The sequence below is a fragment of the Capra hircus genome, chromosome 10 (assembly GCF_001704415.2).
Source record: "Capra hircus breed San Clemente chromosome 10, ASM170441v1, whole genome shotgun sequence".
In the NCBI taxonomy this organism is placed as follows: domain Eukaryota; kingdom Metazoa; phylum Chordata; class Mammalia; order Artiodactyla; family Bovidae; genus Capra; species Capra hircus.
The window spans coordinates 35,392,568-35,407,696 of record NC_030817.1 but is presented as its reverse complement, the minus strand read 5'-3'; the positions used below and the strand labels follow the sequence as shown (position 1 = coordinate 35,407,696).

The 15,129-nt window shown below is 41.3% G+C and overlaps 1 protein-coding gene across 5 annotated transcripts in view; it reads left to right on the top strand.

Annotated features, from left to right (window-relative positions):
- Nucleotides 1-14,943, top strand: part of FBXO34 (F-box protein 34) — a 78,808-nt gene extending 63,865 nt beyond the window's left edge. For all 5 annotated transcript variants that reach the window (XM_018054110.1, XM_018054111.1, XM_018054113.1 and 2 more), the window contains one exon: nucleotides 11,705-14,943. In XM_018054110.1, coding sequence (XP_017909599.1) covers nucleotides 11,705-13,856 — 2,152 coding nt within the window. In that variant the 3' untranslated portion in view covers nucleotides 13,857-14,943. The remainder of the gene's footprint in view (nucleotides 1-11,704) is intronic.

Genomic DNA, 15,129 nt, shown 5'->3' with positions numbered 1-15,129 from the left:
AGACGGACCTTAGTCGGCAAAGTAATGTCTCTGCTTTTCAATATGCTATCTAGGTTGGTCATAACTTTTCTTCTAAGGAGTAAGCGTCTTTTAATTTCATGGCTGCAGTCACCATCTGCAGTGATTTTGGAGCCCCCAAAAATAAAGTCTGACACTGTTTCTACTGTTTCCCCATCTATTTCCCATGAAGTGATGGGACCAGATGCCATGATCTTTGTTTTCTGAATGTTGAGCTTTAAGCCAACTTTTTCACTCTCCTCCTTCACTTTCATCAAGAGGCTTTTTAGCTCCTCTTCACTTTCTGCCATAAGGGTGGTGTCATCTGCATATCTGAGGTTATTGATATTTCTCCTGGCAGTCTTGATTCCAGCTTGTGTTTCTTCCAGTCCAGCGTTTCTCATGATGTACTCTGCATAGAAGTTAAATAAGCAGGGTGACAATATACAGCCTTGACATACTCCTTTTCCTGTTTGGAACCAGTCTGTTGTTCCATGTCCAGTTCTAACTGTTGCTTCCTGACCTGCATACAAATTTCTCAAGAGGCAGGTCAGGTGGTCTGGTATTCCCATCTCTTTCAGAATTTTCCACAGTTTATTGCGATCCACACAGTCAAAGGCTTTGGCATAGTCAATAAAGCAGAAATAGATGTTTTTCTGGAACTCTCCTTCTTTTTCGATGATCGAGCGGATGTTGGCAATCATCTCTGGTTCCTCTGCCTTTTCTAAAACCAGCTTGAACATCAGGGAGTTCACGGTTCACGTACTGCTGAAGTCTGGCTTGGAGAATTTTGAGCATTACTTTACTAGCATGTGAGATGAGTGCAATTGTGCAGTAGTTTGAGCGTTCTTTTGCATTCCCTTTCTTTGGAATTGGAATGAAAACTGACCTTTTCCAGTCCTGTGGCCACTGCTGAGTTTTCCAAACCTGCTGGCATGTTGAGTGCAGCACTTTCACAGCATCGTCTTTCAGGATTTGAAACAGCTCAACTGGAATTCCATCACCTCCACTAGCTTTGTTCGTAGTAATGCTTTCTAAGGCCCACTTGACTTCACATTCCAAGATATCTGGCTCTAGATTAGTGATCACATCATCATGATTATCTGGGTCGTGGAGATCTTTTTTGTACAGTTCTTCTGTGTATTCTTGCCACCTCTTCTTAATATCTTCTGCTTCTGTTAGGTCCAGACCATTTCTGTCCTTTATCGAGCCCATCTTTGCATGAAATGTTCCCTTGGTATCTCTACTTTTCTTGAAGAGATCTCTAGTCTTTCCCATTCTGTTGTTTTCCTCTATTTCTTTGCATTGATCGCTGAAGAAGGCTTTCTTATCTCTTCTTGCTATTCTCTGGAACTCTGCATTCAGATGCTTATATCTTTCCTTTTCTCCTTTGCTTTTCGCCTCTCTCCTTTTCACAGCTATTTGTAAGGCCTCCCCAGACAGCCATTTTGCTTTTTTTGCATTTCTTTTCCATGGGGATGGTTTTGATCCCTGTCTCCTGTACAATGTCACGAACCTCATTCCATAGTTTATCAGGTACTCTATCTATCAAATCTAGACCCTTAAATCTATTTCTCACTTCCACTGTATAATCATAAGGGATTTGATTTAGGTCATACCTGAATGGTCTAGCGGCTTTCCCTACTTCTTCAATTTAAGTCTGAATTTGGCAATAAGGAGTTCTTGACCTGAGCCACAGTCAGCTCCCAGTCTTGTTTTTGTTTACTGTATAGAGCTTCTCCATCTTTGGCTGCAAAGAATATAATCAAGATGGAGAAGCTCTATACAGTGTACTCGCCTACTTGTATATTATTAATTGCTGTTTTAAAGTCTTATTTGCTTATGTAAGTCATTTCTTTTAATGAGCTTATACAATTAATTAAAAAAATTATTTCTAGGCAAAAAGTATAATTGATTAAAAATCATTTCTGGGTCAAAAATATGTCTGCTTAGTGTAGTTAACTGTGGGATTACTTACTGAAGACCTTGGTTTCAAAATTGTACATTTTTTTTGGGTAAGATTGTAGAAGGGAGGCTTGGAAGGTGATCTGATTTTGTTGACTTTTGTAGTTTACAGTAAGTCCTATTTCTTGACCTGCATTTTTACATTTGAGTATTATTCACTGGGTTGTGGGGCCCACTTGATATCTTTGATGACCTTCCAGATATTCCTATTAATATGTATTATATGAGTATTTTTTTTTTTTATGGAAAGAATTAATTTGTTTAGAAAAACCCGGTCATGTCTTTCGTATTTCATTTAAAGCAAGAAGCTGAAACTGGCGAACTGGAGAGTGATTGATCTAAGGCCTAGTGGTCTGAGCAGCTCACACAGAAGCTCATGAAAGTACCTGTGGTGGAGTTAATAGGAGAGATTTTCTTCAGTGAGTCTGAAAGTGACCAGATAACTAATACATAGAATAACTAATACATTTCCTCTAATACATTCTTACTGACTTTCTTCTGAACTCTCTTCACATCTTGTCAAGCTCAGTGCTCCTCAGGTACGCTGAATTTGAATACCCTTTCTAATCATAGCTGATAAGTATGATTGAATTTATTCTTCATATATATCTGCAGTGGGAAAAAAAAAAACCCTGATTTTTTCAGTAGTATTCCAGATGGATCTCAAGTATGTTAATTTTTAGGTAACTCTTTAGAAAATAATAGTATAATAAATCATTTTAACAAACAGCAGTTTTGTTTTCTGAGACACTTGCCACACATTCTTCTTGCCACTGATACCTTGTTGAATCCAACAGGCTGTAGCCATCCAGTTGAGGCACTTGTGCAGTAGGGACGGATGTTGCATTCTGTCTCTGGTTTCCAGATTCAGGCTGTATAATGTAGAATACATCATTCATTCAAATCCAGTGAACAGTTTTTCAGTAAAATTCTAGGGCAATAGTGGTATACCAGGTAGACAAGGGTCTCTGTCCTTGGGGGCTTACATCTTAGTGAAATTGTATCCACAGAGTTCCCTAGGTCAAATTCTATATAAACTTATCCTTTGCCCAGTTGTGTAAACAGGTCCAAAGCTGCTTTTTGAGGAAGGTCAAAGAAAGTACCTTTGCATAGAGAGTAGCCAGGTTTAAAAATTTCACAGCTCAATGTTATTTTTGCTGGCTGACTTTGGTATATAGAAAATAAAGGAGCTTCTTTCACTAAACAAGACCAGCTAGTGATTTCTGCCTATCGCTATTTTCTCTTTTTAAGGTTTTCTGCTGAATTGCAGTAGGTTTTCTTGGTTTGTGTGTGCTTAGTCGCTTCAGTCATATCCAACTCTTTGTGACGCTGTGGACTGTAGTCCATCAGGCTTCTCTGTCCATGGGGTTCTCCAGGCAAGAATAATGGGGTGGGCTCCCATGCCCTCCTCCGGGAGATCCCCTCAACCCAGGTATCAAAACAGTGGCTCCTGCATTGCAGCTGGGTTCTTTACTGTTGAGCCACTGGGGTAAGGTGTTGTGCTGAATTGCCTAAGTGTTTTCTTAGTTTGCTGCCACTGCTGCTAAGTCGCTTCAGTCATGTCCGACTCTGTGCGACCCCATAGACGGAAGCCCACCAGGCTCCCCCGTCCCTGGGATTCTCCAGGGAAGAACACGAGTGGGTTGCCATTTCCTTCTCCAGTGCATGAAAGTGAAAAGTGAAAGTGAAGTCGCTCAGTCGTGTCCGACTCTTTGCGACCCCATGGACTGCAGCCTACCAGGCTCTTCTGTCTATGGGATTTTCCAGGCAAGAGTACTGGAGTTTCTTAGTATAGATTTTCTATAATAATATATTTTTTTCTCTTCTCCCCTCTGCCCACCTTCAGTGTTGGCTAGTAGGATTAAAAGTTATTCTGATCCTGTTTGGTTGATCATTAGCTACTTCCAGGCCTTTGGAAGGTAGCTAAATGTAAACATGATTACTTTGTGTACTCAAAGAAAAGTTTTATATGAGATGTGTTATACAACTACATAAAACCCAGTATGTGATTTTTGCTGTAACATAACAATTTGGTCTCCTCAGTGCCTAACGATTGGCTTTCTGTAGTGTAGATTTCTCACATTTCCCCTTGGAAAAATACTCATTTTTCACTTCAGTATTTAAACCGGCTGTGATAAGCTCCAATAACAGCCCCAGAGCAACTTTCTCTGTTTTCTGTTGATCATAAACTTCATTTTTTTACACGTGTTAATTCTTAAACCTTGACCACCCAGTGAAGACTGCTACTGCAGTCTTGATTCAACAAATTATACAGGGATGTGGTAGAATTACTAAAGAGCTGGGCAGGACTGAGATTTAGGCTTCTTTCTTTGATAAACACTGTAGGTCAAGTAATCCCCTCCCTGCTTTCCCCTCCACCCAGGATTGCTGACAAGAATCTTACATTTGTCTTCATTGATAATGGAAGCAAACTATTTTGCTTGATGCTTTAGTGTTTGTTATCCTGAATCTTTACCTTTTCCCCCCTTCCCGAGGGATAAACCATTTTTAAATTTGGTGGTTTAGTATATAGAAATAGATAGCTAATAAGGACCTACTGTATAACGCAGGAACCTCTTCTTAATGCTCTGTAATGACCAATATGGGAAAAGAACCTAAAAAAGAGCAGATGCATGTATGTGTATAACTGGTATACTCTGCTGCGCAGTAGAGCTAAAGCAACACTGTAGATCAGCTGTGCTTCAATAAAAATTAAAAATAAAATGTAGTTGTTTGTAACAGTGTCAGTGGGCCAGCTTGTGCCCAGTGGGCTGTTAGGTTGCTTGGCTCAAGATTGAGGCTCAAGGTGGAGTGGTATGAGTACCCTGGCAGACACGCGCAATGTGGGTGCTGCATCTACACTTGAGAAGTGGTTGCTGTTCTGATTTATTTTCCTGTGAAATGTTATTTGGCAACTAATGGGTTTTTAAACTGTGTTCATGACTGGCCTTAGCCTCTCTAACATTTATTCCCTAAAGAAGATGACATCCTTATGTCCAAGTTACATTTTAATCGAATAGGACACATGTTAAAGCTCTGAATATACTGCATATGCAATGATGTAAAAAATTGCTATGGCTATAAATTCACATAAAATATGTATGGAAGAATGATTGGTTTCAAAGTTTTAAAAAAGCACCAGCACATTCAAAGAAGTAACAATTTTCTATGTAAAAAAAATAGAAGTCATCGTTTTCTGTAAGAAACATTGGAAATAGGAAACATAAATATAATATTAAAAGACAATAAAAGATTTTTCCATTAAATTATACACTAGTAACCATCTAGTCCTTCCAAAACAAGTTCAAAGTTCCCTTGAAATGACTCTAGACAGTATTACTTTTAAAAAAGGAGTGAACACCCTCCTGAAAAAAAGCCAGTCCCAACTATTTTGGAGCTCAGTTTGAGAAATATGGTCTTTTCTGGCTTAGAGTTTGTTCTGTTTTGTTGTTAAGATACACTGAGAGTTGGATGCATTCTGTCAATGCTTAGAGGTTAGTGGGAGACTTTTTTTATGCCTCTGCCTGTGTTCACACACTCCTGATCTTGGCATTTTTGTCCGCTTTAATAGCCATAGAAGCAGTTGTACATACTTGTAGGTTAGTGTGGCTTCTTATGACACATCTGCTTAAATCATCACAGTTCTGAGTAGAAGTTTTATGTGGCACTTAAGAAAAACTGATCCCAATTTGAAAGGTAGAAGCTCTTTGAATATATGCTGTCAGATTATTTAATTTTGTGTCATAATTGATCCTAGGATTTTAATTTTGTATTTTTGTAGCAAAAAATATATATATAGATCCAAGAGACTTACCTAATTCTGATCTTAATTCTATTACTATCTACCTGTAGGGCTTCAGAAGTCATTTTAGTACTTTGCTGAAGCTGCTAATCTTTTCTGTAATGGTCCAGTGAAGAAGGCCATCGTAATAAGATGTTCTCTGGAAGCATTTACATTTTTAAAGAACAGTGATTTATTCACTGTCTACTTTTTTTCATCCTCTAAAGGAAAACATACTTTTTTATTCCTCTAGTCTTTTGTAAATAAAGAGTAGCTCCTGTTATACTGATAAATGACTCCTCTTTGGAATGAGCATTCCTGAAACTTTAATAAAGTAGAAAGAAACAGGAAACGCCTTATCTTCCAACCTGTTTAGGTAGGCAAGGCCACAGACTAATAGCGACAAGTTAGAAAACAGGCCTTTGATGTCAGGTTCCTTTTAGCACTAAGCCTGTTAGCACTGAGAAATCTCATTCTTTTCCTCACTCTATTCCCATATTGCCACTTGATTTCCTCATTGATCAAGTTCGCTTCTCTGTAGACTAGAGTTAGTGTGATTCTTTAGACTCGTTAACATTTGTCTAGGCATTCCTCCCCCTGCTCCCCTCCAAGCAAAGTTAAATTCTCTTCCATGGCTTCATTTTCAGATTGTACAGTATGTTTGGGTTGGAGTTTTTTCCAGCTCTTTTGAGCTGAAATCAGAAATTGAATTGATAAAGAATACTGGAATTACTTGAAAGTAAGATTTTGACCTTTATTGGAGGAGGAAGGTTGTTCAAGTTTTAATTGATTCATTGTTATATCTCACTTTATTCCTGGAAAGGACTTATGGTAACAGTTGTGTACAAAGATCATTTATAGCCAGACTTCATGAGAGAGTTGCAGACATTCACTTTTCACCTGCCATTCACTCCGTGAACTTCTGACTCTCCTCTGTTCATCTGCTGCAGCTCCTCATAGCAGAGCACCCAGGGATCTCCAGCACTAACTGGACTTTTTTTTTTTTCCTGCTGCACAGCTTGGCTTGTTGGATCTTAGTCCCCTGACCAGGGATTGAACCCCAGCCCCCAGAAGTGAGAACCCAGAGTCCTAGCCACTGGACAGCCAGGGAAGTCCCCTGGAAAGAATTCTTTATATGGCCTTGGGTAGGGTGTGTGATTGCTCTTTACTTTTATGTGCATTTTTTCTGATTATAATCGTAAAATAGGCAGTATATACTTGTGAAAATTCTGGGAAAAGACATCATAATCTCTGTCCAGAAAACTTTATCCTCGTTGAATTTCTGTCGCAACTGTCTTGCCTTTCCTCTTGTTTCTCTTGGCCAGACCTGGATGCAGCATTTCTTAAAACTGAACTTACCTTTTCCCCTGCTCCATACTAACAACTCACCTGCTTTTGTCGCTGTCTCACTAGAAGGTGCCACTCTTTACCAGGTTGCTGTAGCCATGAGGAGCCATCCTTGACCCCCTCCCTCAGCCTCCATTTATAATCAAGCGCTAAATAAAATCGTGCCTATTTTTCGTTTCTAATCCATTTACTTCTGTCTCTCCACCTTCGCTGGGATGCTGATTATTTCTCACCTGCCTCAGTTTCCCCAAAAACACTGTCTAACTTTTGAACTTGTAGGACTTTATCTTCCTTCTCGGCTTTTCTCGCCTGTTTCTGTGCCCTCGAGACTAAACGTGGTGCTGATGGTCCCTCTCCTCCTTTCACACACTCCTTCCTTCTCTGTCCTCTTCCTCCACCTTCTTCCCTCGTGGACTGTCACAGCACCTGTACTGTCCCTTATGAACACATAGCACACTCCATATTGTAATTGCCTATTTGATTTTACTGTCTCCTTAAACCCGGGTTCGATCCCTGGGTCAGGAAGATCCCCTGGAGAAGGAAATGGCAACCCACTCTGGTATTCTTGCCTGGAGAATCCCATGGGCAGAGGAGCCCGGCAGGCGCCAGTCCATGGGGTTGCAAGAGTTGGACATGACTTAGTGACTAAACCAACCAAGGGCAGTAACTGTGTCTTACTCATAATTGCACCACTGAAGTCCAGCCCAGAGTGTTTATTAATAAATTTTTGAGAATAAATGGATAGAAATAAATGGGTGGCAGTTAGTATGAAAAAAGTTTGAAGCTGTTTCGTTAGTTTTATGGCTCTGCCTACCTTAACATTTGTATCTTAGGTGATAATTTTGGCTTTAATCTACGTGGTCCTGTGTTAATGGCCTGTGAACAAGCTTCCAATTATGAAAGGGCAAGGCAGGAGTGGGCTCCATGACCTTGCATGTCATTGATGCAAGGGGTTAGGCTTTGTAGAGAGAAAATATGGCAGCTGAAACTAGGGCAGTTGGGTAAGGGATGAACAAGAAGAGGAAGCCATTTTTAGTGACTTGGTGATCGGATGGGAGGAGGAATCGAAGTGATTTCAACTTTTCTAGGTACTTGGTGCTGTCATTAGGTAGTCATTTTGAGTTTTGAGATTCTGACATCCAGGTGAGTATGTCTGTTAGGCGTGTCATAGCATATAAAGCTTGGGAGAGCATACCACTGGAGCGTCATGAGTCTGTGGTCATTAAAACTGTGAGGTCACTTAGATATATAGCTTAAGAGTAATAATGGTCTAGAGAAAGAACTCTGAGGAATACATCAGTGTTTAAAGACTGGAGAAGAAAAGAGAGCTGGAAAAGCAGTGCAGAGAAACTGAGGAGTTGGAGTTGGACAGAAATTTGGCAATAAAATGGCCATTGACTTTGGTGTGTGGGTTTTAAAGAGAATAAAAAGTAAGAAGATGGGTCTGTCCTGAAGAGTAGATGCTTCAGTGTGGACTGAATGGTGTTGGTCAGTTCCACCTCATGCCTGTCAGTAGCCCAGCCCCCCAGCCCAAACCAGAACCCCACTGACACTCTTAGATCTAACACATGACTGACCTTTAAATTCTCTTTCAAATTAAATCTAAGGTTAAAAACAGATTCTTGGCCCAGTCCCAGAAATTCTGATTCAACGAGCACAGGGATCTTAATTTTTTTCAAGGACATTTCTGAGCATCTAACAAACACTCATGTGTGGGTAGGTGCTATAACCCACATTTTATTTAATTGCAAGGAATCAGGAGTTTATTGTGGTGAACTTTTCAAATACAGTTGTGTGAAGAGATTGGCAACCGTGGAAATCTGACTGGAGCTTTCTGCAGTGCCTGTCTGTACTTAAGAGAGTGAGATGGGGTGGCGGGTGGGCGAAGTGCCAGTCTGATGTAATCTCTCAGAGATGTAAAATTTTTATTTTACGGATTTTTGCAGTAGATGGCCTCTATCATCCTCGTGCTTCAAAACTGATTTCAGCCCAACCTCTTAATTTTTGCATGTTGCTCTGAGTCTTGCCAGCATTTTACTGTCTCAGGGCCTTCAAACCCAGCAAAGGAAGGGCAAGCGGTTAATACCTCAGCCGTCCTTCAACCAGTGGAGGACTCCAGCCTGTGCCTAAAGGTTCGACTTCCTTCGGGGGTCCCACGGAATCACCATTTACTCTCCAGCAGTCACCCTGGTTGCATCAAATGACCTTACTGGCTTTTTTCCTTCCCTGTTGGACCTGTCCTCACTCCTGTTCGGTGGGATCATCTACTTTAAGCCTACTAAAACCTTGTCTATTAGTAATGCGTTAGTTGAGCTGACTTTGCAGGTTCATATACACAAAAGCCTTCTGTAATCACATTAGTTTCTTCCAAATGTTGCTGTCTATCAATAATAGCACCTAAAATACTGTGTGGGGGAGGAAGGCGAAGAGAACATAGCGTGCAGTGCAGAACGGTGCACACATTGCTGGAGATGAAATGTATTCACAGGCATTCTGCGGTGAGATCATCATGTGCGAATTAATTGGGTTTTTCAACACCTCAGTTTCTTACGTTTTACATGGAAGGTATTGAAGAGAGATGAAAAACCAGAAAATTGTTGACACAGAGGGCACTAGGAATGTAAGAGAGGCCTCTTATATTCATTTATTTTACTCATATATATATGTATATATCTTCTTCTTGAGGAATTCTGGGTAACTCCTTGTAAAACTGACCTACAGAAAATAATGATTCTGTATTCTATAAAATATAAAGCTGCTAAAAATGCTTCAGTGCACACAAGGAGGTAATCTCAACAGATGTAGGCTGTAATTGCCAAAGATCAGAAACAAATCAATCTCATCTATTTCAGGGGTGTCTTTACTTTGTGTGCCTTAAAAGTAAGGTTTCTCTTTACCTAGCTGGAAGATATTCATATCCATATTTCTTCTTTTAGCTGACACTGGACTCTAGGAATTAACTTTGAAATGGAAGTTAAATCTGTTCTGGATAATCACTTTCATTCTTGATGGATAAAACTGCTATCTGAAAGCAGTCACTATGAAGGCTGCCACAGTGCAGGCCCTGGTAACTGTTACGGAGTGAATGAGAAAGGGATGTGACCGACTGCCCCATGTGTATGTCTTAGACTGTATCCCTAGGAACAAGAGTGGGTTGAGAGCCCACATGCTTAGTAGACCTATGAAAGCCCTTGCCTCACTCCCTCCAATCTGTGACTGCAGGTGTTCATTTTGGGCATAGGTTTATTTTATGGGAGACCAGGCATCCCGACAAGACTTGTTTTTCTCAATCCAAGGTGTTCTATGTAGCAGTGGGATATCTTGGCATACAAGCTAACAAAATCATTAAATAATCTAGTATCTCAGTTTAGCTCAGTCATGTCCAACTCTGTGACCCCATGGACTGCAGCACGCCAGGCTTCCCTGTCCATCACCAACTCCCGGAGCTTACACAAACTCATGTCCATTGAGTCAGTGATGCCATCCAACCATCTCATCCTCTGTCGTCTCCTTCTCCTCCTGCCTTCAATCTTTCCCAGCATCAGGGTCTTTTCAAATGAGTCAGTCCTTTGCATCAGGTGGCCAAAGTATTGGAGTTTCAGCTTCAGCATCAGTCCTTCCAATGAATATTCAGGACTGATTTCTTTGAGGATGGAGTGGTTGGATCTCCTTGATGTCCAAGGGACTCTCAAGAGTCTTCTCCAACACCACAGTTCAAAAGCATCAATTCTTTGGCTCTCAGCTTTCTTTAGAGTCCACTTTTCACATCGATACATGACTACTGGAAAAACCATAGCTTTGACTAGACTAGTATCGCAACCCCTCAGTTAACATTTCAACTCAGACCCGGAGAGGAAGTGACTTACCCAAGGTAAAATTACCCTGTCTAGCTAATTAGTGATATGACAAGGACTAGAACATGTATCTCTGAATGTAATTATCTTTGTAATTTATAAAATGGTTCCCATCTCCACCCCTGCCCAGGGAACAAAACAGGAACTTTTTTCCTGAACCAGTCAATTAATGAAGATTGTGGACTTTGTATTTTATCTGCAGAAAATTTGACAGTTAAGAGCTTGTACAGATAGATTGTTAGTTATAGATGTCTAAAATATTCAACAGTAAGAATAGCTTAGAAAGCAATATAACAATTCTGATAGACTGTTTTGCAATCAATAAAATGCTAGTTATGGTGACTTAGAAAAGCATTAATATACCAGGGATTTTGGATGGATTTCTTTTATCCTATTGTTTCTTCTATACTGTGTCTTATACTGATACTTAAGTGTCTTTAGTAAGTTCAAATTTCTTTACATTTAAAGTACTAATTTTATGTATAGAATGTGAATTAATGCCGGTCTGAAATTCCTTTAGTCACTCAGTCTGAAATTTATTTTCCAGCATGTAAACCATGGAAAGTAGTTGTTTTTTTGCTTTGTTATTCTTGATTTGTATATGAAAAACTAGTGGAAATGAGAGTTGGTAGAGATTTAGTGAACTGAAAGATAATGTTTCTTTTACTTGCTAGAACCATGTGAATATAAGTTTTTTTAAAAAAAGCTTTTCTAAAAATAAAATCAGACTCTTAATCAAATGTGTATTTCCTTCTTGTAGAACCTCTGTTATGCACCTTAAGCCATACTGGAAACTCCAGAAGAAAGGGCAACCTCTGGAAATCGGCACGGGAACTCTGAGAATTCCTATGAGCCACCAACGGGCTATCAGCGATAAAGAATGCAAAGCTAGATGTATGAAATCAAGTGTCTTTCCTTCAGCCTCTCTTGGTAAAGCATCATCTCGAAAGCCTTTTGGAATCCTTTCTCCAAATGTTCTGTGCAGTATGAGTGGGAAGAGTCCTGAAGAGAGCAGCTTGAATGTTAAAACCAAGAAGAATGCACCATCTGCAACAATCCACCAGGGTGAAGAAGGGGAAGGGCCGCTCGATATCTGGGCTGTTGTGAAACCGGGAAATACCAAGGAAAAGATAGCATTCTTTGCAGCCCACCAGTGCAGTAATAGAATAGGATCTATGAAAATAAAAAGCTCCTGGGATATTGATGGGAGAGCTACTAAAAGAAGGAAAAAATCAGGGGATCTTAAAAAAGCCAAGATACAGTTGGAAAGGATGAAGGAGGTCAACAGTAGATGCTACCAGCCTGAGCCTTTCGCATGTGGCATCGAGCATTGTTCTGTGCATTACGTGAGTGACGGCGGGGACGGCGTCTATGCCGGGAGGCCTCTGTCGGTCATACAGATGGTTGCCTTCCTTGAGCAAAGAGCCAGCACTCTGCTAGCCAGTTGTGCAAAGAATTGCACTAACTCACCTGCTGTGGTGCGGTTTTCCGGGCAATCCAGAGGTGCACCCCCAAGTCCCGAGCCTTTGTCCGCCCCAGGAGCATGTGAAGAACCTGCAGAAAGGAGAAATCCTGAGGTTGGTGAACCACAGAGTGAACCCGTCCGTGTCCTGGACATGGTAGCCAGGCTGGAGTCCGAGTGCCTGAAGCGGCAGAGTCAGCGGGAGCCCGGGAGCCTCTCGAGGAATAACAGCTTTCGCCGCAATGTGGGCCGCGTGCTGCTTGTGAATGGCACCCAGGCTGAGGAAAGCAAAGCAGACAAAGGCGCCTTGGAGGTTCCTGACACTCAGGTGAAAACTGTGGGGTCTGTATCTGTGGGCTGCAGCCCCTTAAGAGCTGACCGTTGTTCTCCTCAGGGGGCCCAGGCCTGGGATGGCGCGCCTCGGGGCTGCCCCTCGGTGCCGGCAGGCATGAGTTTGCACACAGACAGTGCAGAGTTCGAGCCAGATCAGCAGACTGCCATGAAAAGCAGCAACAGGCACGATGTGGAAATGGCAGAGGAACTTGTTGGGCCACCTTTTCGTCCTCTCACCTGTCCCCAAGCCATTGAATTGCCCACAGATGCTGTTGATGGCATTAGTGAAGAGCTTGTGCCACTTGCTAACCAAAATTCTGATCAGCACAAAAAAGAATCTTTGTGCATCAGTATCACTGTGTCCAAGGTAGAGAAAGACCAGCCTTCCAGTTCGGAGTCCTGTGAAGACCCACTTCCAGGGATGCTGTTTTTTTTGCCGTCTGGTCAGCACCAGGCAGGCCATTCGCAGTCAGATGAAAGCACAACAGAAGAGTCTTCCGAGGCCAGTCAGCTTGAAGAGGCTGCTGAAGGTGACGGTGCATCTGAGGAAAAAAGTATCTCGGTTGATTCATTTGTCCCACTGGCCTCTCCTGTGGAAAGTACATTACCAATGCTTGAGGCGTCCAGCTGGAAGAAGCAGGTGTCACATGACTTTCTGGAGACTAGGTTTAAAATCCAACAGCTTTTAGAGCCTCAGCAGTATATGGCTTTTCTGCCTCACCACATCATGGTGAAAATCTTCAGGTTACTTCCTACTAAGAGTTTAGTGGCTCTTAAATGTACCTGCTGCTATTTCAAGTTTATCATTGAATATTACAATATCAGGCCAGCAGATTCTCGCTGGGTTCGGGATCCACGCTACAGAGAGGATCCGTGCAAGCAGTGCAAGAAAAAATATGTGAAAGGGGATGTGTCCCTGTGCCGGTGGCACCCCAAGCCCTACTGCCAGGCCCTGCCCTACGGGCCGGGGTACTGGATGTGTTGCCACCGGTCTCAGAAGGGCTTCCCTGGCTGTAAGCTGGGGCTCCATGACAATCACTGGGTCCCTGCTTGCCACAGCTTTAATCGGGCAATCCATAAGAAAGCAAAAGGGACTGAAACTGAAGAGGAGTATTAAAATGTATGTGCGAGGCAACAGACCGATTTCAAAAACTGCAAAACACCACCTAGATACACCATTTCAATGAGTGTTGCCTCTGAGTCATCACTCCAGGAGAATCTCTGCTACTCCATCAGGACCGCCATTGCTCAGGCATCTTAAATCTCTGAATTTATGATCTGTATAAGAAAATTGGTCTCATCATTTTATAGTGGTGCCTCACATTTGATTCAGGGTTGTATCCCACGGTTTGATTCACCTGGCTGTGAATAACTATGCCTGTTTTCCCAAATCAAATCCGTGAGGACGAAGACTTGCCACCATCAAGAATGTTCAGCAGAGTTCATCACAGACTGTGCAGGCAATCCCCAAAAAAGGGTTCCGGGAATGTTTAGAGCACTGGCCCTGTATTTGAAATAAGTGAATAGTGTCCTGTGAAAAGAATAGCAGTACTCTTGGATGAAAAGTATGCTTACAAAGGAAAAGTCAGGCACCTTACGTAGACCTTGTATGCTTGATCTGTGAGGTTGATGTTTGTGATTGGAGATGGATTTCATGCCCTGTGGTGTTTACAGTGTATATAATGGTTGTGTTTTCCTAGGGCTATGAAAGTGCACATTAAACCCGAGCGCCTTTACTTTAGATGAGTGCTTTTGGCCCCTCTGTAAATAACATTAAAATCCAGTTGTAAATAGTGGATGCAGACTGAACGTAATCACCACAATGCAGCTAGGATAGTGTTGCAGCTACAATCGTGTGGGTTGCTTTGTTTTTTGGGGGGTTGGGGGGGTCTCATCTCAAATTTGTACATCCTGTATAAAATATGAATGTTTCCCAAATAAACTATGAATGTTTTCTGTATAATATATGAATGTTTCTGAGAGGAAACTCTAAATAGTTAAGAGGTTAACCTGTTGAAAGGATACCAAATAATGGTTTAACTGGACAACCTTAAAAATTAGCATAGAGAGCAATCTTTTGTTATATTTTAGTGATTCACCAAGAATGAGAGAATATTATATAGTCAGATTATAACATTTTTGTCTATTCTGTCTGGTTACAAATTTTTTTTTCAATAAAAACATGCATCTTAAGTGGAACCTGAGTTTTGCAGATTTGTTTCCGTTTTTGAGGTAATATTAAGAGATATTGTAAACTGAGTCCCAAGATTTTTTTGAAAAATTGAGTTGTTGGGAGGGGGAGAGAGAATACCACTGGAAAGAGGCCATCTTCATTTAACAGTATGAGCTGACATTTTTACAAACCATTAACACTTACTTTGCATTCATCT